The following is a 24,835-nucleotide window of genomic DNA, read 5'->3' on the forward strand; positions in this document are numbered from 1 at the left end:
GTAAGTTCCTGACATCGTCCAAATAAAACTGATTATAAGGAATATAGGATTCAAATTAGCACGGTAAGATCTATGCACAGTAAGAAGTTTGTAAAATACAAACAGGAAATACAAACGTTGGTTTTTACTTTGCATGGAGTACTTGTCACACACGGAGTTCAGTTTGCAGATGTAGGTGGGAAAAGCCAGAAATACAGAACAAGCCCTTGATTATCAGCATTAGACACTGTAGGAAACCATGAAATAGAAAGAATTCAACACTTATAGAAGATGTCTAAGAAGCGTAAGGACATATACAATCACTGATTAGACAAAGTATTCATACTTAAACATGATTTTATAATTAATTATGAACTTAAGCACAGTCTTAGAGTTGTGCATACTTAGAAATGGATTGCTGAATCTTGAAGAATCAAGGTGCTATAAAAAAAAAAATGAAAAAGCGAGGCAGATCTTGTGAGGGCAGGCACTAATAATAGAAGTGGTAACAAAGTGCAGAAGCCATGCAGATATGAAGTAGAAAGGTAATAAGAACTGAGATGGTTAAAAAAAATGGACCAGAATGAGGTAAAAGTGAATAACCATTATTCAGGTTAATTCACAGAAGTCACATCCCTAGGAATCATACACTTCATATCTAAGAAACTAGGTAGATAAGCAAACAGGAAATATTTCAATGAACTGACATGCAACCAAATGACTTGCTGCCTAAAATTCAAACCCAGAACTTAACTTGAACTTAAGGCCAGATGAACAGATGGCATCAAAACCTACAGATTCCCATCACCTACAGAATACAAGGGGAAAGAGATCATTGGCTAGCTGAATAAAAAAAAAAAGAACACAACTGTGCAATTTTGGCCAAGACTCACTTTTTATGACTGGATAACAATTTCCCTGCCTTTGACGCTGAGGACTAAATCACCCAGTATTTGTAAAATTTTAGACACTATAGGGATAGAAACCCAATGGGTGGATCGATTCTTTTCCTGACAGCCCTATTTGGGGTGCTATTTCTTAATAAAGAACATCTGAATACAGTATTAAACATGTTGAAAGGCCATTCACATGTCTTATACCTCAAACTCAGTGTTCTCAAAACACCTCTTTTCAGCTGTACAGAGGCCACATGAAGCTCTAGAAGTGAAATTTGATGTGAATAGTCCTTGAAATAATTCAGTCTTACTAAGAATATTTTGTCAAATGTTGTGGGGTTTTTTTGAGAAATGTCATTTCCATTGTAAAAAAATAATCCATTATAGTCTTCCATATTTTTCATTTCATATGCCCATACATTCCATAAAGTTCTGCATGCTTGTCATCCTGATTTGACAAACAAGTAGAATCAATACAGTTTCTGCAGTATAAAAATTCTGAATTTCTCTTGCTTCTATTTCAAGTCTCAACTTTCAACTTCTAGTAAACATTAGCTGTCAAAATATCAATTAATCCCAAATTTAAACATTTTATTTTCTTCCAGTTTCATAAAGATTTTAGCATCATTTCAATCAATACCTCTTTCCCCACTGGGCAAGTACTTAGAGTTGTGAAAGACAACATGGTGCCCAGCACTTCATGGGTGGAAGGCATTGGTCCTAGAGCTCTGGAGGTAGCCTCAGAAGAAAACTTGCAAGTTATTTTGAACAATTCATAGAATGGTTTGGGTTAGAAGGGACCTCAAAGATCATCTAGTTCCAACCCCCCTGCCATGGGCAGGGACACCCTCCACTAGACCAGGTTGCCCAAAGCCCAATCCAACCCAACCTTGAACACTTCCAGGGAGAGGGCATCCACAACTTCTCTGGGCAACCTGTTCCACTGTCTCACCACCCTCACAGTCAAGAATTTCTTCCTAATATCTAACGTAAATCTTCCCTCTTTCAGTTTAAAACCGTTCCGCCTCATCCTATTGCTGCACTGCCTGACAAAAAAATCCTTCCCATCTTTTCTCTGGACCCCTTTAAGTACTGGAAGGCTGCTGTAAGGTCTCCCTGGAGCCTTCTCTTCTCCAGGCTCAACAACCCTAGGTGTCTCAGCCTGTCTTCACAGGAGAGGTGTTCCAGCCACATGATCATCTTCATGACTCTCCTCTGGACCCACTCAAACAGGTCTATGTCTTTCTTACACTGGGAGCCCCAGAGCTGAATGCAGTACTCCAGGTGGGGTCTCACAAGGGCAGAGTAGGAGGGCAGAATCACCTCCCTTGACCTACTGGCCCCACTTCTTTTGGTGCAGCCCTGGATGTGATTGGCTTTCTGGGCTGATAGTGCACATTGCTGGGTCATATTCAGTTTTTCCTCCACCAATATCCCAAAGTCCTTGGGGCTGCTCTCAATCCACTCATTGCCCAGCCTGTATCCACATTCAGGATTGCCCAGACCCAGGTACAGGACCATGCACTTGGCTTCAAACTTCATAAGGTTTGCATGGGCCCGCCTCTCAAGCCTGTCAAGGTCGCCCCGGATCCACCAGGTGGGAGTTCACCAGGACTCCCAGGTCCTTCTCCACACAGCTGCTTTCCAGCAGGTCAACACCTAACCTCTACCAGTGCTTTTGGGTTATTCCTCCCTAGGTGGAGGACCCTACACTTGCTTTTGCTGAACTTCATTAGGGTCCTCTCTGCCTAACTCTCTAGCCTGCCCAGGTCTCACAGAATGGCAGCACAGCTTTCTGGTGTATCAGCCACTCCTCACAGTTTAGTATCATCAGTAAACTTGCTGAGGGTACACTCTGTCCCTTCATCTAGGTCATTAAGGAATATATTGAACAAGATTGGACGCAGTACTGACCCCTGGGGCACATTGCTAGCTACAGGCCTCCAACTAGGCTCTGCGCCACTTATCACAACCCTCTGAGCTCTGCCATTCACTTAGTTCTCAATCCACCTCACTGTCCACTCTTCTAACCCACACATCCTAAGCTTACCTATGAGTATGTTATGTGAGACAGTGTGAAAAGCCTTGCTGAAGTCAAGGTAGACAAAATCCACTGCTTTCCCTTTATCTACCCAGCCAGTCATGCCATCATAAATGCTATCAGATTGGTCAAGCATGATTTCCCCTTGATGAATCCATGTTGACCACTCCTGAAAACCTTCTTTTCCTCCACATGCTTAGAGATGACGACACAGATCTCTAGTTCTTCCTGTTTATTACCCATGCTGTATGCATTGGTGTACAGGCATTTCAGAGAGATAATCAAGCATGCAGGTTTCCCTGGAGGGATGCAAAAGGATCCACCATAGCCATACACACTCTTCAGGTGGTTGGCCTTCTGGTTCTCATCTTGGGAGGCAGCTAAAGAACATTTGTCACTGCTCTGGTTGGCCTGGCTTATTCCCCAGTTGTATGTGGTCTGCAACGAGATGGTTATTCCAGCTTATATCATCTACTGAGAAAATAGTTTTGGGTTCTCTTTCACTGTAGATTCCTTAAATCCTTCAGTATGATCCTTGGATTTTGAACCTACTCAACAAGTTCTTCTCTTTCACTGCAAGTCCTCACTCTTTAAACACACCGTCCCCCATGTCATCCCCCCACCAAGTCATCCCCAATTCCTCTGGATCTAAGGGGACAAACACATTATAAATTTCCAAATATCAATTTCATCTGTCTTTATACAAAATCAGACAAGGAAACACAGATGCAGAACAATTGTTTTCATCATAACCAAGCCAAAGCTGACCTCAAATTTTTTATACGATGCAATTCAGTGTCTCCTCCACATTAGCTCTCTGTACCTTAAGCTACTGCTAATTCAAGGACCACCACCATGTGGGTTTTGCAATAGGTCTGTTATCTCACAGCTATGTGCAAGCTTCTCAAACAGGCTTCTAAACCCCTGCTCTTGCTGCATGGCAGAGAAGCACATTCCACATCACAAACTATTACTTAGGAGAAAATTTCAAATATGAACTTAAAGGACACACTGAATTTTGTGTATGACTGGCAAATACCAACTCCAAGGTTTTGTTTGGTTTTTAACTACTCCCTTTATTTCAGTAAACTTGAGTTTGGGACAAGATGATTACAATTCTACCTGGACTTAAAAGGCATATTTTTCTTACATTAACCATGCTCTTGCTTCCATTGTAAAGTTGTGCATATAACAGGATTTTTTTCTTATGTTCTTTTATGAATCTCCTTCCTTCAGTAATTTCCATCATATCTTACATAGTGTACAAATCAGATGTAGTCACTACAGCTTGTACAGTTCCTTTCACCAGAGAGTTCATGCATGCACAGTGAACAGATCTCCAGCTACCACATTACCTGTCATGTAGAAATACAAAACAAGCACTGCAAGAAATAAAAACATTAAGAGACAAAAGTAGGCTAAAAAACCCCCAAAAGGCATACTAGAAGAGATTCATAGGATCATAGAATAGTTTGGGTTGGAAGGGACCTTAAAGATCATCTAGTTCCAACCCCCCTGCTGCGGGCAGGGACACCCTCCACTAGACCACGTTGCCCAAAGCCTCATCCAACCTGGTCTTAAACACTTCCAGGGATGGGGCCTCCACAACCTCTCTCAGCAACCTGTTCCAGTGCCTCACCACCCTCACAGTAAAGAATTTCTTTCTAACATCTAATCTAAATTGACCCTCCTTCAGCTGAAACCCATTACCCCTTGTGCTGTCACTACACTCCCTCACAAACAGTCCCTCACCAGCTTTCCTGTAGGCCCCCTTCAGGTACTGGTAAGCTGCAATCAGATCTCCCCGGAGCCTTCTTTTCACCAGGCTGAACAATCCCAACTCTCTCAGCCTGTCCTCATAGGAGAGGTGCTCCAGCCCTCTGATCAGCTTCGTGGCCCTCCTCTGGACTCGCTCCAACAGCTCCATGTCTCTCCTCTACTGGGGCCTCCAGAGCTGGACGCAGTACTCCAGGTGGGGTCTCACAAGAGCTGAGTAGAGGGGCAGGATCACCTCCCTCCACCTGCTGGTCACACTTCTTTTGATGCAGCCCAGGACACGGTTGGCTTTCTGGGCTGCAAGCACACACTGCAGGCTCATGTTGAGCTTCTCATCAATCAATACCCCCAAGTCCTTCTCCTCAGGGCTGCTTTCAATCCATTCCTCGCCCAGCCTACAGTCGTGCTTGGGATTGCATCGACCCACGTGCAGGACCTTACACTTGGCCTTGTTGAACTTCATGCGGTTTGCACGGGCCCACCTCTCCAGCTTGTCAAGGTCCCTCTGGATGGCATCCCTTCCCTCCAGCGTGTTGACCACACCACACAGCTTGGTGTTGTCGGCAAACTTGCTGAGGGTGCACTTGGTCCCACTGTCCATGTTGCCGACAAAGATGTTGAACAGTGCCAGTCCCGGTACCAACCCCTGAGGAACACCACTCATCACCGGTCTCCACTTGGACATGGAGCTGCTGACCACAACTCTTTGAGTGCAACCATCCAGCCAATTCCTTATCCACCGAGTGGTCCATCCATTGAATCCATGTCTCTCCAATTTAGAGACAAGGATGTCGTGTGGGACAGTGTCAAATGCCTTGCACAAGTCCAGGTAGATGACGTCAGTTGCCCTTCCCTTGTCCACCAACGCTGTAACCCCATCATGGAAGGCCACCAAATTTGTCAGGCATGATTTGCCCTTAGTGAAGCCATGTTGGCTGTCACCAATCACCTCCTTATTTTCCATGTGCCTGAGCATAGTCTCCAGGAGGGTCTGGCTCCATGATCTAGCCAGGCATGGAGGTGAGACTGACTGGCCTGTAGTTCCCTGGGTCTTCCTTTTCACTCTTCTTAAAAACGGGGGTTGTTTCCCCTTTTCCAGTCGGTGGGAACTTTGCTGGGCTGCCAGGACTTACCAAATACGATGGAGAGTGGCCCGGCCACTTCATCCGCCAGTTCCCTCAAGACCTGCCGATGCATCTTATCAGGTCCCATGGACTTGTGCGCCTTCAGGTTCCTTAGATATTCTCGAACCTGATCTTCTCCTACAGTGGGTGGTTCTGCATTCTCCCAGTCCCTGCCTTCTGTGACCTGGGCAGAGTGGCTCAAGCACTCGCCAGTGGAGACTGAGGCAAAGAAGTCATTGAGTACCTCAGCCTTCTCCATATCCTGGGTAACCAGGTCACCTGTTTCATTCTGGAGGAGACCCACATTTTCCCTCGTCCTCCTTTTATCACTGACATACCTATAGAAGCTTTTCTTGTTGTCCTTAAGATGCCTGGCCAGATTTATTTCTATCAGGGCTTTGGCTTTCCTAACCTGATCCCTGGCTGCTCAGACAGTTTCTCTGTATTCCTCCCAGGCTTCCTGCCTTTGCTTCCACCCTCTGCAGGCTTCCCTTTTTTGTTTGACTTTGCCCAGGAGCAAATTTAAGAAATTCAGATTTCTTAAAAGCTGATAGATACTCTAACACTGACATTCTTAATAACAAAGGGCATGTTAATCTTAATTTACGTAACAGGACACCTAAGCAGATCCTCCAGAGGAGTTACCCAAACATCTGCAGATACATAGTACTTTTTAAAGAGCAATGCAAGGCTTTAAATATGCATGGTGTGACCTCATTCATATTGTTCTTTCATAGGACTCAGATCTTGCGTTCAACAAAAAAAGGAAGAAAGCAACAAAAGGAGGAAGGACTGTCTTTTGGTAAATAACTGGGAGGTAGGAAACCTGTATTCTATTTTTGGCTCTGCCACAGAAGTCCCATAGGTAATTTTTTCCAGCTTCAGGGTGTTAAATGAAGGAAGTGATTTTGAGAGATGAGAAGCTACAAAGGACTTAAGCACAAGTACCTAGATTTGAAAGGCTTGTCTACTTTCTCTGCCTCATCTCCATCTGATCAGTGATAAAAATTCTCACCTATATCCCAATGATAACATAAACTTCCACCAGGAAACAACATAGTAATAGTATTAAAACCAGGAAAAAGAAACTATAGACACCTATTAGGTTTATCCTTTCTGGTCCTCACACTCAAAGTATTCACCTTTTATAAACAAACAAAAACAACCATGCCCTTAAATAATCAGCATTGCCCTTTGTATGCAAGTTGAAATTATAACCTCCAGTATCATCTTTCATTTTTGAAGCTGTAAGGATGTTTAGACAGTGTATTAATCAGTCCAGCAGTATTACATTTCTGAAGATCAGGAAGACAAATTCTCTGTGCCCCCTCCCTCACTTCATTGTCAGGAATACCTCCAAGATGCATAGCGCAAATTTCAACATCTTTCAGCAAGATGAAGATTTTTTTTTCAGTTTGAATTTTTTGTTTGGTTGGTTTTGATTGATTGATTTTTGGTTTGTTTGGGTGGTTTTTTGGTGGTGGTAGTTTTTTACCTCATTTCCACAGAAGACCTTCCTTTATTCCTTTTTTAAAACCATGTCTAATCATACTATGTTTCTCACAATTGCAACACTAAATTGAACATATAATCTGAGAAGCAAAAACAGTGACCTATTTCACTTTCTGAGTACTCTTTCTTTAGCTGAATGACTTTAGATTTGGCACTCCAAATGTTGTTTAGTTTACTATCCAATATGGAAAGTACAAGAAACCATGACTACAATGAAAAAAAAACCCAAAAACCTGGGTAAATTACAATTTTAACTTAAAGAAAACAAAAAGGCCAATGAACTCTCATTACACAGGAGGTGGGGGTATGGGAGGGGCACAGGACAGAAAAGTAGCTTCTTTTACATTGGCTCTCCCATCTGGAAAAACTCAGAAATATGAAAAACAGTATCACTAGAAAGATGTGAGGAAAGGGTCATGACTTTTTTCAAAAGCTATACTAAAGTAACTCTACTACAGAATGGGGATATACGCATCTCTAAGGAATATATATGCACTTCACATGCTATAATGAACTGGCCATCACTAATGGCAACAGATTACTTTTTATGGTCCTATAAAGTGCTTTACATAGGACTATTGACAGGTTCTTGAAAAAAGAATTGGTCTAGTTACTCTTCAAAGTGATGTATTTCCAACTATTTTCTCTCCTAAGAGACAAAACTAGCTATTGTAAGTTCCTAACTCATTGAAACAGGAAAGAAAGTTTCTGTAATAATAATCTGTTCGTCTTCCCCTCCCAATACTGTAGTTTTAAATACTGTATCCATAGCAGTCTAGATGTTAATTAGAGAAAGTAGGTCTGACAGTATTTTAGAAAACCACTAGCACAGTGACTCAATACTCTAGAGACTTTCCAATACAAGCTGTGATTTCCCACAAAATCTGAGGAAAGAGAAGAGTGTAAACAACAATTCATGCAGCACAGACTTGGCTTAAGGCCCCAGTTCTAAATGCCTTATGCAGCCAAGATAACTGTTGACTTTAACGGCTGCTGTAGAAACATTTGGAATCTATATGTGTATGGTACACTTTTGCTATCGAGACAGATATTATTGCTTGGGGATGTGTCTGCTTTTTACTTCTGAAAGAAAAAGATTCTAACTTAAGCAAGAAGCAGGGCATGATTGTGGTGCTACACAGGACTAACCTCAGTTGGATTTGTGTTACCTTCTCCCTGTGACAGGACACAACAGCACATACCTGTAAGTTAATTCAAGTCCCTCTCATGAAAAGCAGGACCATGAACTGGAATCCTGAGACAGGCATATAACCTAGGCTTGGTTACAGGAAAAAACAAGAATAAATAATCCTTTAATCTTGTTAGTTGTTTTGAAATCTGACTTAATAATTTTCAAGTCCCTACAGGATCCATATCACTCCTCTCTCTAACCCAGAGAAAAACATTTTGTACAATTCCTGGACTTTATTGATCTAGTCCACGCTGCGTCCTTTCTGTAAAATTCTTAGGGTAAAACCACATTTCATCATTTTCAGTTCCAGAATTCCCTGTGCCTTCACCTGACCACAAACCAAGTTCAGTCTGCTCATCTTGTTACACAGCCTTCTCCAAAACAACTCTCATCAAAAGGAAAAAGGATTCTCTTTCAAAATAAACACAGGTAAATAAGAGCTTCATGTTTACTTGGGGGTGGGAGAGAATATTTATTTATTTTTAAATTTCACTATATAGAATTGCCCTGCTGAGCCAAGCAGTTTGCCAGAATGTAACGCCTGCTCTATGGGACTTCTACAGATCATTTCTTGTGCTGAGGTACATCATAGTGCGGAGTCAATGTAAAGCAGCATGGTTTGGTTCACACAACATAGCAGAGTTCTGCTTCCCTGAATGCAGTAGAACTGATCTGCAGGCAGTTTCCTTCTCCAGAAATTTCTAGCCCGCAGCTACTAGATGCCAAACAGCAGCCAGATTTTAAAAACCTGTTGATTAGTAGAGTCACCAATGTCTGCAGTCCCACCAGGGCACGACAGACTAGAGAGGTTATTCGATAACCTTCATGTCATTACTATAGGTACACCTGAAGAAAGTCAAAGTTAAAAAAAAATTATATTTATAGTTTTCAGCAGTATTCACAGAGTGCAGAGATTTCCACTTATTTCCACCATGACAAAGAACTGATCCAGTAAATAGTCACATCTCTACTGCAAACACGATCATCCATCTAAAATGATGACTGCGTATTCACTGTCATGATTTACCAGACTGCAAATGCCTTGAGAAATGCATCCCAGATTACCACATTAATTCTCAACATTTTGTATTACCATTACCTAAAATCAAGTTTAAAAATAAGTTTTCAAGCATCTTTGGATCCTCAAAAGAAAGTGCAGCTGCAGCCTTAGAGGCATTTAATCACTCTAGTCTGGATGACAGAGTGCACCACTTACCGCTGAACAGGTAACGGAAGGGAATCTAAGTGGTCCTCACACTTAAAAGCCATATTTATCCTATTCTTATGTGCACTTCTCCATAGGCTGGAATCTAGAAAGAAAATAAACAGTCGTTTAGTAAGCCTAGGGGAACTCAGGCTTCTTCAGTCCAGTGTTGCATGGCATTCTCCTACTGATCTGTGGAAGTAACACATTAAAAACAATTCAAAAGGCTTTTTTTCCTCAGGCTACCACACAACTCCAGCAAATAACAAAGGCCATTAAGTACATTTCATGGTGTAAGCAACATAGGGTTTGCATATTCCTGAACTTCCTGGACTACTGCACAGGTTGGAGCCATCAGGGTTGACCATTTCTGAGTTGATATCAAGTTATTTAGCCTTATTTATTTTGAATTAACTTGAACTCTAGAGGAAATCAATTTAGTGTGATTGTAATTCTTCAGGTTATTGTGAGAAAGATTGCAAGAGAAAGCAAGCATACACTCATGTGATTTCAGAATCATTTAGTACTACATTTACAGAAAGGCCCTTGCTGTCTAAGTTCTTGAACTTCCATATTAAACAATTTCATTTTTCTATCAGTTTGAAATGCCGTACCCATCTTTTCCCTCCATGTTTTTCCTTTATACTTGGTGAGCAAGAGAAGCATCCAAACACTAGGAAGGGGCAAGAGAGGAGGAGAAAGAGAGCCTCCTCATTTGCACAAAAAGTAGGGGTACTATCTGCTGCCTCCTTTTTGTCAGCCCCATCTTACATTAGGGCATTACCTACTACAGATCAATGCATGTCCTCAACAAAAGCCAGGGAGAATTTATTCTACCAAAAAAGTGAAGTCATTCCCACTCACCTACATAGCTACAGGAAGAATTATTGCAAAATATTTGAAGGAAAAGTTTATTCCATGACTCAGAAAGAACAGGGAGGAGATGAATGTATTTGGAGGAGGAGACAGGAACAGCAGGGAAATGATGCTTTCTTAGATGTGAAGAAAAACCTGGGATCAATGGATCCCACTCTTGGAGAAAATACTTTACACAGGAAATTAATGTTTGTGTCACCAGCTGAGGCAGGATGTTGATGTAGCCACTTGTGCAATTCTGCCATTTGGTTATTGGCTACATTCTGGAAGCTGAGTCAGCCAGCATTTAAGATATTTGCCACTCCAAATTGCTCTTAATTGACACAGAGTGGTCTTCAGCATCTTTCCTAGCAAACTGCTCTCATTGCTAATGCATGTCCTTGTTTTTTGTTTTTTGTTTTTTTTTTTTTCAAGATCCCACAAACATTGTCCTGAGTACATAAAAGTATTACAATCAGAGTAATGCATTCACATGCTCTGTCCACTATTAGTGCCAGATTGCTGTGGTAATAGTGTCATCCTGTGTTCCTCCTCACCTCCTGAATTTTCCTGGAAAATATAAACTTCATCTTCTTAGTCCATGCATCTAACGAAGGAGTATATTGACATATGGGAGAAGACTGTGGGGTTTTGGTTGGTTTTGGGGTTTTTTTTTTAATAATTGAAAATAGGCAGTTTAAGTGTTACTGAATTCTCTGATTTTAAAAGATTGCAAGTTTCAGATATTTGATAAACTGTGCCTGAAAATTCATATGCCCAAGTATAAAAATACTAGTATGTATCCTATTGTTCCCATGACACACTAAGATTTGAAAAACAAGCTTACTGATGCTTTTTTAAAGCATTTAGCATATGATACACAAACTTCACTAAAAACTGAAATAAATCAGTGATCTTAATTTTTTACTAGTAGATTTTTTCTCTCTATCAAAGAAATTTAATACTACCAAATACAAATAATCATATAGTCATATTTACTGGAAATAGCCAATTATCATATCTTCATTTGAGAAAAGACCCTTAATCAAAGATGAACATGTCTGCATAAAGTCTTAATATCTAATATGAAGTTTCCTCTCCTCAATCCTATCACGTAAAGGACCGAGAAAATAGTCTCTCGGTCTGCAGAAGTACAGACTTCATGGCTATCTCCTGCTCTGCATCAAGCACAGGATTTACCTTCTTATGCTACCAATAAAAAATCAACAGCTTCCCTCTGGCAAGCTAAAGCTGCTTTGCCGGTAGCTCAGCCCACTAACAATTTCTACACATACAAATCAAAGCATCTGCTTGTACTCCATTACTTGTGATTGGTGACATAATGTACACAGACATAAATTAGATTATTGCATGTCATTGTTCCCTATAAATTAGAAACCTGACAAAAATACAGGTTTTTTATATGCTGTCTTCCCACAAAACACACGTTTATATTACGGCTGAGAGCCTTTAAAAACATGATCAATTCCTACTTAGAGGTCACTTATGCTCCAGGAACAATAACAAAGCGCCACACCAATATCTTAACCAAACAGTCTGTCTCAAGACTGATTAGATATTAACTCAAATCCTTAAGCCCAAGTTAACATTGGCAACATGAGGAAACGCTCTCCTCAGGCACCTGGCAGTCTGCCAGAGGACCAACTGTACCCCCAGGACAGCAAAGTACCACACTAGCCCACCTAAACCCATGACTACAAGAGAGGTTGGAGACCTAGTGACTGATATGGTACAGGCTTCTGGTCCTGCTGCTCAAAGTGGCTCCACCATAAAATATGGTGCTCAATGGCAGACACTGTTAAGTTTTTGGTGTCCTCATTCACTTTTCTGGGTAAGACCAAGACAAATGTACTTCCTAGTAAAGACCATGACAGGACTGATAAATCCTTCCATTTAGTTGATGCTGCTTTTTATTAAAGGCCACAACACAGTGTTGAGCTCTAGTCAGCGTTCCTAAAAGGAAGGTCTCCTATTATTGCTGACCATGTAGATGACACCCTAAGCATCACCTCAAGTCAAAGCAAGAAGCTTTCCAAGATCAAATGTTTCATCTTCTACAAAAAACATCCAACTCCGGGTCAAAGGCTTCTTTACTCCGGCAAATACAGGACAAAAGACATGGAAGAAGAGAAGCACGCTGTTGTTACTAACAGAAACGTGTATGCTAGGAACCTCTCCAAGGCTTTTTTCTCTGAGGGACTGAAACATGGGTAGGGCAATGTGCACAGCCTCTGCTGCAACTACTGTCTGAGCCTCTGCACAGAGGCACCAAGAAGTTCAATATCTTTCACACAATGGTGTCCTGGTTTTTGGCTGGGATAGAATTAATTTTCACAAGAAAATGGGAGAGGACACAGCCAAGACAGCTGACCCAAGCTAGCCAAAGGGATACTCGATACTATATGACATCACGCTCAGTATATAAAGCAGGGGAGCTGGCCTGACCGGAGGAGATGGATTGCACTGCTCAGGGACAGGCTGGGCATCTGGTTCTGGTCAGTGAACAGATTGTATTGTATATCACCCAGTTTGTATATTCTTTTATTAGTACTATTGTTGTTATTTTCCTCTTCCTTTGCTGTCTTAGTAAACTCTGTGTATCCCAACCTGTGAATTTTATCTTTTTCTTCCAATTCTCCTCCCCATCCCACCCGGGGAGAAGGAGTGAGCAAGCGGCTGCGTGGTGCTTAGTTGCCAGCTGAGGCTAAACCACAACAAATGGCTATACGCAATTGAAACAGGCAGCACGCTCATGAGCACACACGCTCAAGGATACACAAACTTAAGCATATGTCCACGTGCCTCAATCCTTCCCGCTAGCTGCTTCCTCACAGATGGTGGAGACAGTGTGGCAGCAAGCCGAGCCACAGATTTAAAATGGTGCCTGAAGTCAGAGACCTTTCTCCTACTGACCATTTTAAAAGTGCCCCTCTGACTTAATTTCATAAAAACATATACAAAACAAATATTTATGTTATGTATTTATATATACACATACATTAACATTTATTAAGTATATACATACTAATAGGCAATATCAGAAGAGTTGTGCAGGAGAGGCTAATGTTTTTTCCACTGGCTTCAGTGAATGCTGAGCAGCTCCGCAGCTGATCAGAAATGCTGTCTAGGTAAACCTATACCAAAAAATAACACCACTTGTAGTTTGCAATACTGGTCATTTTGGTACAAGTCTGAGTGACACATACTGACATAATAAAGTTGTCATTCTTGGATTATTAAGGCCAATTTTTAAATAACTTACATAGGATTTTACATAAATAAATGTCTGCACATAGACTTGTATCACAATTGTAAATAACAACTTATAATCAGTTTAATTCTTTAGGTAGATAGCAGTATGTGCAAGTGGAATTAGAGGTATTCATTCTCCCTTACAAGGAGCAAACTCTCGTTGTGTCCATCTTTCTCTGTCATATCAACACTGAATTAGATATTAAGATGTTATTTCCTCATGTTTACTAGATAGATGCAGATAAGCAGACCACAAACCACATTTCATTCCCATCAAAGACAGTGTACCAAAAGCTTCTTTCCAGAGAACAACTACACAAGAAGAAAACAAAGCATCACACCTGAAACAGCCAGTAAGCATTGCTCAAAGAAAAAGCGTGAGCAGAGGATGTGACCTTCATGCCCCACCCCTCCAACCAAAAAAACCCCACCCAACCCCAAAACTGAAAACCACACCACCAGGAAGAGGTAACTTGCTTATATATAAGCACTAAGCTCTGATGCTGGCAACGGACACAGAGATATAAAAATGGCTTAAAACATGGCCAGACTAGCCCACCCATACGTTAAAGGAGGAGTCATCTCATTCGAATTTGCACCAGGCTTGGCAAGACCTGTGAAACCTGGGCAATGCCTCATTAGCACAGCAGTGCAGCTGGGAGCTGTGAAACCACTGGTTCCACAACAGCAAACTCCTCCTTCCTTACAGGAACTCCCTGCTGGGAGCCTCCTCTTGCTCAAGTTTGTTTAGCATTAGAGAGCAGCTTCTACAGTGCAACGTGGTTTTTTAGCATCCTACAAAAGATGGTATTTCTGATAGGAAAACAAATTGCATTTTGTAAAATCTCTCAATTTAAATTTCTTCTCCATCATTCAACATGTTAGCTTATATTTAACAGCTAGAAGTTAGGAGGATTTTAGCAGTCAGGTATTCTGTTAGAAACACATCCATGTCCAAAAGTACCACAGTAACATCACATATTCAAGGTGAAATAAGCGTGACTCATTTACTCCTACTACTGATGGCCCTAAGGGAGTTCTCCATCACAAAATGATGTTCTGAATAATTAAGCCCTGAAACTCACACAATTAAATTCACATTTTTGAGCTCATTCACTCCACACATGTCCACCCTTTGTAAAGGCTTAAATCAAAAAGGCAAATCCATGAACATTCGCCACCCCATTTCTAACCCCTAACATCATCATTTCAACACTAAGAACATCTTACAATAAGGTCAATCAAGAGCATCATTTCTCTTTCTAAAAGACAGAAATCCATGCATCTAGCCTTTGATTATTAATAATCATCAGAATTAGAAAAGTACGTTACCTATAAGTAATATGGTTAACCTGAGAATAAGAAGTCATTAGCTAAAAGTCGTTTCAGACTAGATATCCTTTGATTAATATGAACAGTTCTTATTCATAGTACAGTACAATCTCTGTTCTGCCAAACAGTGCCTGCCCTTATTTTACAATTCTGGGAGTCTGGGAATCATTAGTTATAATTCTCTTGGTACACAGAATAACTGTTAATGGAACATCACAAATCAAATTAAGAGCAAAATTCTGACAGCATTTATGTGATAGATCAGAAAGTAAATACATACACTCTGTCCTTCAGCAACACGTCCAGTCCGTCAGAAGTTTTTCACACTAACCATTTGAGGACTCAGGATCCTGTTGTCATTTTGCATTATAATGGGCTTATAGAGACATGAATTAATTACAACAGTAAGAGCCAACTCAGAATTAAACTGGGTATCACAAATCTAAGAAGTCATAAAACCAGGGGCAAGAAATAAGAGTCCTTCAAATGATGCATTAAAATGGGTTATATTAGCATGGGATCATATAAACAGATGTATGTACCACACCCCTAGAATACAAAATTAAAACTAGAGGAGGGAGAGGTGGGGAACAGGCATTACTTGCAGCTTGCTTTCATGGTAGCTGCTCTTGCAGAGCTAATCAAACAAGCAGCACCGCTGAGTAGTTTATGCCTTACACTTCAAGTATAGTCTGAAGCTGGGGTTTTACTCACACAGAGTCTTTATTTCTAATGCAGTTTTCTTCCCATCTTTTGTCTCTATTTTCTGCAGAGAGAGGATCTCTTTTTAAGTAAATCTCTACCTTTGACAATATCCCTTTTTATATATCATAGAATGGTTTGGGTTGGAAGGGACCTTAAAGATCATCTAGTTCCATTCCCTGACATGGGCAGGGACATCTTCCATTAGATCAGGTTGCTTGAAGTCTCATCCAACCTGGCCTTAAATATATGCATAAAAATAGATATATATAACATATATTTTGTACAATATAGTATATATTTATGGAACATATTTTTAATATATTATTGTATTCAATTATTTTTTCTATAATATTTTCTATTTTATGATTATATTTTTATATTAAATATTTATAACATATGTATTATACGTGCATATAAAAAGGGGTATAGTGTGTATATCTATCCAATATAGCTATTCATGCAAACTGAAGTTTGTGCAACTTCTGAATTTTTCTCATTTTAGGCTTACTTTACACAGCTATACCTTAGAAGTATAGAAAAAACCAAAAATTTCATCCTGAAAATTACAGACAAGGAACGTTATTTTGTAGATCTTAAGATCGCACAAAAAGTGCAACATTGCCAACTGCAAGTATCAAGGGAGGGGGAGTGTAGAAATCTGAAGCCAGTCCCTTAAGACATGGTCTTGTTCATACAGAGTTTGATTCCTTCATTCACCTTTCTGGTTTTAGAACCTTGTCCTCCTTGAACATACACCTTTTTTTGTGATGACCACAACGCAAAAGTCTGCTTTTAAAGATGTTGTTTTGCTCGTTCCATTTGTTTATTTTAACAAATGGATCATATGAAAACACATTAAAGTAGAATATCTGCAATGCAACCAGAAGATCTGATTGCATTGGGAAGGGAAGCATAGACCCACATTACCCAGGCAATGCAGCTTTGCTTTGTCATGGACACACACAGAACCACAGAAATTAGGAATGGAAGACACCTGTCATCACATGCACTACAGTGAGTCCTTTTGCCAAGGCATGAGTTTTGTTACAATGTATCTTTAGAAAATTTTCCCATTTAAATATAAAAATCTCTAGAAAGATGGAGTTTACATCATCATGGACTACGTTATGAAAATATTTAAAATAAGGAGATAGAGCAGGGCATAGCAGAATTTAAGATTTCCTTTCTCTCCCCCTCCCTCCCTCTTAAAATTATTTTGGGCAAAAAGCCACTGGGCTAATCACTTAGCTGGCATCTTTTTTTTAATCTTATCAGTGAAAGCCTTTAAAATCTCCCCTTCTGGAAGAGGCATACCAATTTATATAGATAGCAGTATTATGGGAGCAAACTGATTAGTGGTCACATTTCTAGCAATTAGCATTTTAGAGGCAGTTTTGCTGGAAAAGAATTTGCTTTTGAGGTTCAGGAGCCGAATAATAGGTGGCAAGTTGGTGCACTCCAGAGCTATATTTTATCTTTTATGTGATGCAGAATAATCACCATATAAAAATGTTTATTGGTTCTCAGGGCAGTATTAATGCAACTTGCTACCATAAAACGCTGAGACATACAACTCTGTATTTACGCTTCCCTTGCTTTCTGACAGACTGCGTAGTGCTTTCCCCCTCCTTTCTTAAAATAAACCAAACAGCCAATTTGACATCACCTGCACCAACACCAGTCTCAATTCAAACACTCACAATAGGGGCATTCCTGTTCCTGGCCATGGCTTCTTAGTTTCAAAGGTATTTCTGAAGAGAAACAGACAAATAGGCTTTAACTATATGGTTTGCAGAGCACCTCTCTTCAAGGTGGATCGCCCTCAGCCATGGCGGTGCCTGCATCAATGGTGTGAGGGCTTTCTCTTTGGAGACATCTGGGTGGCATCAGACTGAAGAACAACTTCCCCTTTCTGGTTTTGGGGTTGGTTTTTTGTTTTAGGTTTGGGTTTTGTTTTTGGTTTTTTTTTTCTCCTCCCCCAGGACCCGATATAAAGCAGCAATTTGGGACACAGCAGCCGTAAGTGCAGTACCTCACAGGTGTGGCCCTGAGGGCCCACACGCTGCTGCCCACTGGCTGGAACCAGTTCCAGCCGGCCCTCAGGTAAGGAAAAGCCCCGGGGCAGAGGCCAGCACCAGCCCAAACCGCACTGCCAGGGCAGCAGCCTCAGGGCTGAGGTGAGAAGGTGCCTGCAGCCACCCTGAGGGGGACTGTGAGGAAACCGCTGCCGCCACCAGCTCAACCTCCCAGGTCTGTCTAAAATACGCCACCAGCTCAACCTCCCAGGTCTGTCTAAAATACGGGCAGCTGAGGCCAGGTTGGGTGCTCCCCCATACTTCCCCCAACATCTATACTAGAGGTCACAGGTTTGTATTGATTGGCAATAAATTAATTCAAGTGAAGTTCTCCTGCTGTCATCGGATTTACCCTCGACACCATAGCCATGTGCAAACAGCATCCAGTCTAAAGGATTTCATCTTGTCTCCTCAACAGGAGGTGGAACCTTGTGCCTTCCCAGTCTCCTTGTGGAGAGATCTGAAATAATAGCCCTTTTATTTCTACCAGCTATTGTGTAGGGCACAAAAAAATAGAATGAGCAGATTTTTGCATCTTACCTAGAACGAGCCTGTACAAGTGTAGGCTGCTGCTCAGAAGAAATGCCGACAGAATATTGCTGGTTTACTGTTATTTAAGATGAGGCTTCTATGTGTAAGTAAGTTACAGCTAAGATTCATTATTCCCCCTAAAAACATAAAAAAAATCCAAAAGGAGCTTAAAGAGATAAGAAAATCATCTCCCTATCCAGGCAGGAAATAGAGAAACAGAAATTAAGTGACTTAGCCAAAGTTAAACATGAGACAGGTACAGATTAAAACCAAATAGTCCAATGTTTAATACTGTAAATAAGCACATAGAAAAGACTACAACTTTGTATTTAACAACTTCAATGAAGGGAAAAGAATAAGGACCTCTACATAAGTTACTCGCCGCAAGGAAAGCTGACAATAATATCTTTGCACATCTCCATATACAACCCATTTTCTGTAATGAAAGGATTTCATCTTACTATCCATTCCAGTTAGGTGGTCTGAAAGACATCTTTACGTACATTGATATTGCTCTAAAGAACAAAAAATATCTGACATTTTAACAGAGATGAGCAAAACAATATTATTAATTCAGGTTACAGCCCACACTAGCCAAGTCTTTATTGGAAGTATCACAAGATATTACATGGTAAACAGTGTTGGTATTTTCACAGTATTTGCCAGCAGCCATCAATTTTTTTCATTTTACAGAGTTAATATCCAGTTGCTCTTTTTTGTCATTACTCCAAAAACCTTAAAACCAGCTTTAGACCAATACAGATAAACACACATTTACCTAAAAGTTAACACAAACACAAAAGGCCAAGAATAGCTCTCTCTAGTCTTCTCTATTTGAATTACCAATAAACTTGTTACTTCTATCACTGAAGTTTATCATAATTTTTTTCCCCTTTCCTATACCTATTGGGGAAAAAGATAGAAAAGGATATCAAAGAGCTGTAGAAAAGTTAAAATGGAAGAAGATAAATAAGAGATTTCAAAGTTGTTGTCTGCTGATAAAGTATCTCAATAGAATACAAGAACAGGAGATCCAATTTGGTGACAAGCATGTGAGATGAACCAACACACACCAAGGAACGTGGAAAGCAAGTGTGGCTGACCTATGTACTTTCAAGGATCCTAGCGCTCTGAACAGTGATTCTTCTCCACTAGTCTATCTCTACTCAGTCTCTACCTTTAAGCATGTCTTTTCTAGATAGAGACAACAAATCCAGTAGATTAACACAAACCTCTTCCTGCAAGCTGAAAAAAAATAAGTCAGAGTATGTTTCTGAAATTACCTATACACAAAAAAAATGAATGTTTGAGCTACAGCAACATTTGACTATTGTTTCTATTTCTTGCCTTTTTCCTTTAGTAACTCCAGTTAACACTTCCAGACAGTCTGTCAGCAGAACTGTGTTGCCTGGTCATTATAATCCTACATAAAGTTCAAGTAATAAAGCAGCAGTGGGCTTTTTCTCTTTTTAAGGAGAAAATACTGCATTTATATTTTTTGAACCACTGCCAAAGAGTATCCAATCATCAGACATTTTCTTCTCCCTCTGTCCTTTGCACAAAACAACATGAAGGAGCCAAAAATCTGTAATAACGATGCAGATAGGGAATCCCCAGCAGGACTAGAGAGAGAACTGCTCTGCAGGATCATTCCCATATTAAGCAGCTCAGGGCAGGTATAACATGACCAGAGCACATCTGGAAATCCCTAGTAAATCTAAAGGCTCAGGGAGACTTTGCAGCTTGTATACATTAGATTAGATTTACATGAGATCACGCTGTGTCTTGGGAACAGCTTGGAGCAGAAAGTGCAAGCCTACTTCAGGTCATTGTGCCGCACTCTGTGTTAAGAGCAGTCCTGAGCCTCTGGCTGCAGAGCTCCAAGTGAAAAGTTCAAATGGTATTATCTGATGTAATGGCACAGTTTTCATGGTGTTTTGTAGTTTGGGGTTTATGTTTCTCTCTTACCCCCCCAGTTATTGGGCTGAAGTTTTAGTATGGAAGGGCCAAGGTGGAGAGCACAGTCAACAAAACAGAAAGAGACAAGGAGAGGAGCATTGTTTGTTAGCAAGTAAAGTTTGGATGTTGATGGATATACATATGAAGAACTATGCTGCAACTGAGAGCTTGCAACATTACTGATCCTGACAGAACAAAACCGGATGCCCTTTTCCAGAAATGTGTTCATCAGTGAAAAGTTTGCATCACTAAGGATTCAGTGAAAATGAGAAAGAGCTTTGGGGTTTGCCACACTCAGTACAAGGACAAAAACAGTGTAGAGCATAAAGGGCTTTGTGGTAGACCTTTTGTTTTTTTCTTTTGTTTAAAATCCAGCTGTGCTGTAGTCAACACAATATCCTCCATCAGCTTATCACAATATTAAGTAATATACATTATAATTCTGTATTGCACATTACCATTCCTACAAATGTTGTAGCTCAGTAGAGCTACGATCTACATGTCACAGTACTTTTACTTAGTAAAGCCCTGAATTTGGAAGGTATACAAGTTATGGCCTATATATTCTTTCTCATTGGTAACTCCCAGATATATAGCAAGTTACTGGAGTCCAGCAACTTCACATCTATCAGCTGAACTACAGTAACTGACTGTGCTCCTCAGCTGATGTTCAGTAACCTATTATGTAAAGGAACTGGCAAACAATTTTTGAGTACACGAACTACCTCACAGTCTGTTCCAGGACAGCTGTATTATTTGTTCTCATGATTTTCTAAAAAGTGATAGTGAATGAAGAGAAAAAATATCTTTTGAAGAGTCTCATTGCAGAAGAGGGCTAATGTTTTGATAAACATTTCTCATTATTATCATGAGTTTTTAATAATTTGTGATAGCACAAGTAGAGACACATACCCCAGAATTCGTTGGAAGTAAAGGTCCCAGAGCCAAGCTTTTGCTATTAGCAGCCAAATTCAATGAATACCTAATCATTAGGGTTTAGGAGTGCTCAGATTCCAGACTATTTCTCCTTCCCATAGAAAAACATAACTGTGACCTTGAGGTTTTTATCAACAATTTTGGCTTGAGCATTGCAGTTATTTATGACTATGCCACAGAACTTGCTCATAAATACTTTACTGAAAGTCAGACAGTTACACATTAGATTCACATTTGGAAAACAGTCTGTTCACTCCCTTGCAATGCAAGCCTGTGCACTACTAACCCTCCAGGCACACAAGACTGGTAAGACCAAGGAAATCTTTAAGTGTGAAAGTTCTCCATGAACTTCCATTCCCAGAAATCTGGTACTGACCATTTCAGGTCCAAATGCACCAAAACTTAGCAGAGGTCACAGAGCTGATCCATTGCCCTGAAAACTTCAGTCTTCAGGCTTGTTTCTGTTGTCACCCATGATATGTGGGCTGTGGAGCAAATAATTTCCCATTTGCAAGAACAGAGCAAGAGTATCCAAATGAACTCCAAATCTCTTCAGAGAGCTTATTTCATTATTAAAATACCAGCATTTTTCCATCTATCACCTCTACACAAATCGTTTCATGCATCTCCATTTTTCATGATCAGCCTCAGAAAATTCTGCTCATCTCCAAATACCCGTCATCTCCCAATATTATCAATGTAACTGAAGCCAGTAATTGGCCTCAGGAGGAAAACGCACATGTCCCTAACCCCTCATGGGGACAGAGTGTATATTCCACCTGCAAATAGAGCTTTCATTATTTTCAGGGTTCCTAAGCTTAGAGATACTATCAACAATCCAACATTTACATCAGCTGGATCCAAAGAACTGCCTGTGCCAATTACATTTATGTTATACCAGTAAATGCCTGAGGGCCAGGCACATCCAATTATGTGAGGTATTGCCAATGCCCGTCTATTGATGTGCCAATGCCTTGGCATCCAACAGGAAGAAGTATCTGCCATCTGAGCAGTCAGCCTGCCCCACCAGCAGTGGGACTGTACACCACCAGTAGCAGAGAATATACATACAATTTTTTCTTCAGATACGCGTTATCTGGACAAGCCTAGGCACAGGTTTCAGGAGAACAGCCCAGGAAATCCTTAAATTGGAGGAAAAAATTTAAATTACTGAAGTGGTAAATGTAAATCAGTTCTGAGACCAAGCCACCTAATTGTACATTAAGATACCAGAAAAACAGATTCTTCTTTTAATTTAATAGTCTTCTAAAAGGCAACCCAAGAAAATGCTAAGCATTACTCATGGTAGAACTACAGGACAGAGCTTTTGACTTATGACTCATCCAATAAAAGTGAAAGCAGTTCATAAGCAGATTCTGAAAAGTTTCAAAGCACAAGATGAATTTACCTTTAAAAAAACATTTCAGTAAGAAAGAAAAAAAAAAAAATCAGTTACAGTAAACATAGGGCAGTGGTTACAGCTAGGGAATGAAAATAAGGAAATCATCCTGCTTTCCACAACAAGATTTTTCACCAAATTCCTCCCAATAATTGAAGAGTTCATACATGTGGGAGTGGAATATCTAGTGCACAAAAAAGTTTTAAAAAAAAATGTGAAATGGTTGACCACTGACAGGAGATGATTAAAAGGGGAATTCAATAGGGAATAGACATGGAAAAAATAGGTCAGGAACCTTAACATCCTAGAATCCCTAAAAGATCCAAAGAATAAAACAGAGCAAAAAGCAAAACTCAGATGGGAAATGCTTTTTCATAAAACATGTGCCACTTGTTCCCACAAAGTCACTGTGACTGAGAAGCTGGTATCACATAATCACAGGATGAATGAGGTTGAAGGGACCTCAGTAAACTTCAGAAAAGCATATTCTTATGGGTAATACAAACTACCAAAGTTACAATTAATTAAAATGATTTTTAAATCAAGTCTCACACCTCAAGACAGTTGCTAAGTATATCGCATCCCTCTCAAGATGCCATTGAAAGTTTGGCTTCCCATTTTAACTGAAGACCAACCTTTTCCAGGTTAACACGGAACTGAATGGAAGAACTAGATGTGGTGAGGAGTCGTCAATGAGAAGGACAGACTTATTAAAGCACCCCACAGCCCTGTCAATTCCTTCAGTGGTGAAATAAGCCAAAAATATATTGTACGTTTACGAGTTAAGATTGACTGGGACCTTTCTAAAGTTACATATACAACATACCAACTTCTGCAAATAATTATCAAGTCATATACCCATAAAAGTCAAGAAAAGATATTTTATTACCTGCTCATCTTATTTACAGAATAGAGCCAATATTAGTCAGCACAAGTAGCGGCTTGCAAGTAAGGAGGCTTCAATCAGTAAGGAAAGGAGGTAATTAAAATGAGGGAAATCCAAAACACAGTTATACCTACCAATTATGTCATCTAAATTGTGCTATTCTATTCATTGAAAATAAAGCTTTGAAACAAAGATGCCATATTTTATGCAAGTTCTTGATTACCTTTCTGCCGAGGGAGCATGTAATTTACAAGAAAGAGGACTTAAAGCTTTAAGTGCCTCTGACTTAATTCAGCATGCTGTATTGATGGTCCCATTTAGATGATTCCATTTTAGGCCCCTCTAACGCATTAAAGGCATGACTTACTCACATCCATTTGGCTAATGATCCCCTACTGCTCTAAAGTAAATGACAGCTATTTACAGTAAATTATTCAATTAGATAGAGGGAAGTGCAGTATTCATTTTATATTGTTTGACACGGCAAAACAGAAGTGTGCAAGAAGGCAGGTGGGGCATTTTAATCTTTCAAAATCAATTGTTTAATCCACAGCAAGAGAACAAATATACTCCACAATACTTGTCAGCATCAGATTTTTATTGTAAACATTCTAAGAGAGACTGACGTGTTGCAACTCCAGATAATATAATTCTGCCCAATTCAGAAGTAGTCATACAATGCAAGGAATGCTAGTAACCAGCATCTCATAGAACTGCTTTATTTTAAGCACAATTTCAAGTAACACAAGTGACTTTAAAAAAAAAAAATAAAATTAAAACACATGCTAGTAGGAGACCAAATTTCCATTAAAAAAATTAAGCATGAGGAATTCTGAATCCCATTTATTTGTAATGGGATTTATAGTACTAAGTGCCTACCTCACTTTCAGAAAGAGGACTGAATCTCCCAAGACATTTGGATAGTGGGATATTTTTAATTCATAAAATCCCAGGAAAGGAGAGCTCAGCTGCCTGCACAAATTAAGAGGGGGATTCAGAAAAATAATCGAATCAAGTACAAGCTAGACAAGCGCAGGTTGGGACTAAAACACAGACTAGAAGAAGGGAGGATGATCATACTGCAATAACTCAAAAATAGTCTTAAAGACCTTTTCACACATTCTTCTGTTCTTCTCCAGGTGCTGAAGGGCATGCTGTCA

At 40.1% G+C, this 24,835-nt stretch overlaps 1 protein-coding gene across 3 annotated transcripts in view; it reads right to left on the minus strand.

The window, feature by feature from the left end:
* The window catches only part of INSC (INSC spindle orientation adaptor protein), a 147,518-nt gene that overhangs the window by 93,828 nt on the left and 28,855 nt on the right, over positions 1-24,835 (minus strand). For all 3 annotated transcript variants that reach the window (XM_075755090.1, XM_075755092.1, XM_075755089.1), the window contains one exon: positions 9,737-9,830. In XM_075755090.1, coding sequence (XP_075611205.1) covers positions 9,737-9,789 — 53 coding nt within the window. In that variant the 5' untranslated portion in view covers positions 9,790-9,830. The remainder of the gene's footprint in view (positions 1-9,736; positions 9,831-24,835) is intronic.

The sequence above is a fragment of the Balearica regulorum genome, chromosome 5 (assembly GCF_011004875.1).
Source record: "Balearica regulorum gibbericeps isolate bBalReg1 chromosome 5, bBalReg1.pri, whole genome shotgun sequence".
Lineage (NCBI taxonomy): Eukaryota > Metazoa > Chordata > Aves > Gruiformes > Gruidae > Balearica > Balearica regulorum.